The sequence below is a fragment of the Hippocampus comes genome, unplaced genomic scaffold (genome assembly GCF_001891065.2).
Source record: "Hippocampus comes isolate QL1 unplaced genomic scaffold, H_comes_QL1_v1.1 scaffold56, whole genome shotgun sequence".
Taxonomy (NCBI): domain Eukaryota; kingdom Metazoa; phylum Chordata; class Actinopteri; order Syngnathiformes; family Syngnathidae; genus Hippocampus; species Hippocampus comes.
The window spans coordinates 1,253,297-1,257,130 of NW_017842056.1; the positions used below are offsets into that span (position 1 = coordinate 1,253,297).

At 45.4% G+C, this 3,834-nt stretch overlaps 1 protein-coding gene across 1 annotated transcript; it reads right to left on the bottom strand.

Moving 5' to 3' along the window:
- Nucleotides 1-1,006: 1,006 nt before the first annotated feature.
- On the bottom strand, nucleotides 1,007-3,825 carry LOC109510450 (rho guanine nucleotide exchange factor 25-like). The gene is made up of 4 exons (XM_019860776.1): nucleotides 3,719-3,825; nucleotides 2,087-2,272; nucleotides 1,319-1,490; nucleotides 1,007-1,248 (listed from the first exon to the last, which is right to left on the bottom strand). Exons 1-4 carry the CDS (start codon nucleotides 3,779-3,781, stop codon nucleotides 1,022-1,024), a joined length of 648 nt encoding a protein of 215 aa, XP_019716335.1. The 5' UTR covers nucleotides 3,782-3,825; the 3' UTR covers nucleotides 1,007-1,021.
- Between the last annotated feature and the right edge of the window lie 9 nt (nucleotides 3,826-3,834).

Genomic DNA, 3,834 nt, shown 5'->3' on the forward strand with positions numbered 1-3,834 from the left:
GCCCCCGGACCCCCAGATCTCCTCCTCGCGTTACGGCCACAAAGTCCTGGAGCACCAGCACCACCTCCTGAAAAAAAAAAAAAGGGTCGGGAATCCAGTGGAATGGATGTGACATAAAAATTGGATCTAAAATGATGTTGAACAATTCTTAACCATTTCATGCAAAGCACGGGAGCAGGGGTGTCCAAATCATTTTTGCCACATTGTTGTTCGGTTTCCTTTGTAGAACCCTGAGGAATCTGAACCCAAATAAATCCAAGATTGTCCCATTGGACATTTACACAACAAATTGATGAATAGCTATTTTTGAAATCACAGGCCCGTAAAAACACTTTCCCCCAATTATTTGCTTATTTTAAAAGCAGTTTTGTAAAAAAAAAAAAAAAAAATCTTGCAATATCGCAATGCTTTTAAAAATGAAGACAATTTGCACTTTTGTTATTTCAACAAGAAACATGAAGTTGCTGCTCATAATTTGCTTTCGGGGGCGAAATAAAATGTCGTGGGCCAGATGTGGCCCCCAGGCCTTGCGTTTGACACCTGTGCACTAGAGGGAGCTCGCCTACCGCTCACACCACACTGACAATCACTGCTTGAAGAAAAAAAGTTATCGGCCCAATATCAGCATCATTTCAATGTATAAGGTATTGTGAAGGCCGCCGATTCCGGCCACCGATACTTCAAGGAAAACAAAACAAAAAAATTGATTCGCCTTTCTTTCCACGAGTTGGAACTAATAGCTTGACATATTGGCGCACGATCATGTGTGTCCGAAAGAAAGAAAAGTCTTGGTTCACAATTCTCCGTCGTCGGCCGGGTTTACATGGAGACTTTTTGGTCCTTCTGATTGAAATCGTATCGTGTGAAGCTCTCTGGTCACCCGTTTGCATGCGACGTACTATATTCCGATCTGCCACTTTACATGCTCCACTCTTTTATCAGCTCAACGTGTGTCGTGAAAAATGTAAACATCACGTGATTCATCGAGATGGAAGTTCATTTGTAATACTCAGCGCAGTAGTTATAACACTGTTATTAAACCAACATCTTGATGAAAAACAAGTAAGTGTGCAGTTTTGCCCACTTGAGATTTGATTCCCACCTGGACGTCCTGGTCGCTGTCTGGCAACGGCTGAGGGGCGTGGCCATTAGGTGTGGGCGGGGCCGAAGGCGACCGCCCCGACGACAGGGGACGAGTCACCGATATGCCGCCTTCCTTTTTCTGGTACTCGATGGGAGACTGGAGAGCTAAAGTGGGGGCATTCAAACGTCAACGAGGTTGACCAAAACGCTGCCGCCCATCCGTCCCGTCGCTCACCAGACAAGAAGTTGTTCTGCGCTTCCAGCAGGGCGGCGATGTTCTCCACCCAGGTGCTCTTGATGCCGGTGGAGGACGCCTGGAGCGTGAAGCGCTCCGCTGAGCCGCGAGACCACAACATAAACTTACAGGGGTCTCCCTCCACGCTCTCCTGCATGGCCAGGTAAGTCACCTACAGACACAGCCACAGTGAATACCCGCTCAATCGCCGATTGATTTTTTTTTCGGTTAGAAAAGAGGGTTTAAACAGTTTAAATGTGAGTGGGACAGGTTAAACAAGGGGTGTCAAACTCATTTTTGTCGTGGGCCACATTTTAGTTAGCGTTTCCCTTGGAGGGCCGTTATGACTGAAACCAAAAAAAAAAAAAAAGTCAATAATAAGTGTTTATTCAACTTTTGTTTAAGTTACTGTGATGAGGGGTTTGATTACAAGAAAATGCTTACAATATGTCTCTTATTTGTTACATATGAGAATTTTACATTTTGGTAGAGATTTTAGCAAGCATCATGGAAGTTGACACGTTTGATTTGCTTATTGTGGGACACATCAAATGATGTGGCGGGCCAGATTTGGCCCCCGGGCCTTATGTTTGACACCAGTGGGTTCAACCATTCCAAAACATTTTTACACGGTCTCATCGGATCGTATACTTGAGTTTGTTTGCTTGTTTGTTTGACGTGGAACACGTCACGGGCGCTAAACGCTGGTGAGCCGAACTTCAGTGTGAGCACTCGAGCGTATTTCTTGAGCGGTCCGCCCGGTCTGACCTTGATGCTGTTCTTGAATTGGTATCCCGGATTGTTGGATCCTTTGCGCAGGAGTTCGCTGAAGATGATGATCTGCTCAAACAGGAATACCCGGCGCTCTTTGCTACGGGAAAGAACTCCGCCGTCCTGCTCCCACACGCAGAAGGTCTCCTGTTGCAGCAGCTTACCCTGAGAGGTCAACTTCCCCTGAGGACAGACGCGCATCGGGTCAGGGGTCGCAGCAGTCGTGACAGTGCACCGATGCGGGATCGGCATTGTTGTGACGCATCGTGATCGCAATCGACCTTCCTGTCATGCCGGAATCGGAGCACGCAAAGTGGAAGACAACCCCAGATAACCCTCGGCTTCTTTTTCAACGTTTTTTGCTTCAGATAGTAGAGAAAGGGAGGTGCAAAATGTGCTTACTTGCAAATACAAGACCGCAATTGTGAGGGCGGCATCCATAAACGCTTTGACAAATTTGACATAACGTGAATACACTATTAAAATAATTAGCAAATAATTAGCGCAATAAAATCGCGTCTGAGGCAGATGACGAAAAAAAAAAAAAAAGAATAACTACAGCGTCCGGCATGAAGCCTTTGAGCCATGTCGTGGCGGCACTGCCACTGGCAAAGTATAGCCGTGATATAATTTAATATTCAGCATCTTTAGATTGTATTATTTAAGCCTTTAATTTAAGAAAATATTACTGCTGTGTAAACTGCTTTTTTTTAGGGGGCGGGGGTGAATATAAAATCTGACTGAATATTTATCATTTGATATTTTTGGGGCTTTATATCCCGATGCACAAAAACATGTTTGCAGCGGAGTAAAAAGATCAATCGTAACTGATCAATGGATAAAACTCCAATATCGACAAATAAATCTAAAAATAAAAATGCAAGCAGGTGTTGATTTCATCATATCCATGTAAAAAAATGTGTTCCGGCTCAGTCAGACCAGTGTCAGTAAACTTTGGGCGGTAGCCCGGATCATCGGGTCACTGTTCATGTCGAACACTGAAGCGGCATGGCTGTCTTTAATTTGTTTCTGCTCTGACGTCAGTTACTTTGCAAAATGGAGACGCGTAAAGACGTCGCTACTCTATTTCTGAGGACGTTTTCAACGTTTTCGCCCCTGTAGCGTTCATATTTCAAAGTCTCGCTTTCACATCCTTCATTTTCCATTTGCCTATTTTGCCGACAAAAAACATCTTTCGAACGTAAACTACTTTTGCAACGACGGCTACTCTATTTCTGAGGACAACGTTTTCAACGTTTTCGCCCCTGTCGCGTTCACATTTCAAAGTCTCGCTTTCACATCCTTCATTTCCCATTTGCCTATTTTGCCGACAATAAACATCTTTCGAACGTAAACTACTTTTGCAACGACCAGATTTTGCCCACACGTTTAGAGACAATGCCTTCGTTACAACAAACTGCACGAAGCTAATTGCCGCCGCGACCTTGCTTGGGAACAAAATGTACAGCGCGCGATTCGCCTCCGTTGCTTAGCAATGCGACCGATCGACTCGTACGTTGTTGTACTTCCGGAGGCACGCTGCGGCCTTGAGTGGTTCGAAAACATTTACTCACGCCCAACCGGCTGAATTCTGAACTCATTCGGGAGTTTCTCGATGAACACGCCTACCTCGTATCCCTGCAGGCGGCCGAGGTTCATCATGTCATTGCAGCGCTTCGGGACCAGCGACATCAGCTCCAGTGCTTTCTATACACAAATAACAGGAAGGCGGTGACAAACACGAC

Bases quoted from the DNA above. Each gene is read 5' to 3' on its own strand.
- LOC109510450 (XM_019860776.1), bottom strand. From the start codon at position 3,781: ATGTCGCTGGTCCCGAAGCGCTGCAATGACATGATGAACCTCGGCCGC. The intron at 2,273-3,718 runs GTAGGCGTGTTC...GTCTGTCCTCAG, and splicing joins GCCGCCTGCAGGGATACGAG to GGGAAGTTGACCTCTCAGGG. The intron at 1,491-2,086 runs GTCAGACCGGGC...CTGTGTCTGTAG, and splicing joins AATTCAAGAACAGCATCAAG to GTGACTTACCTGGCCATGCA.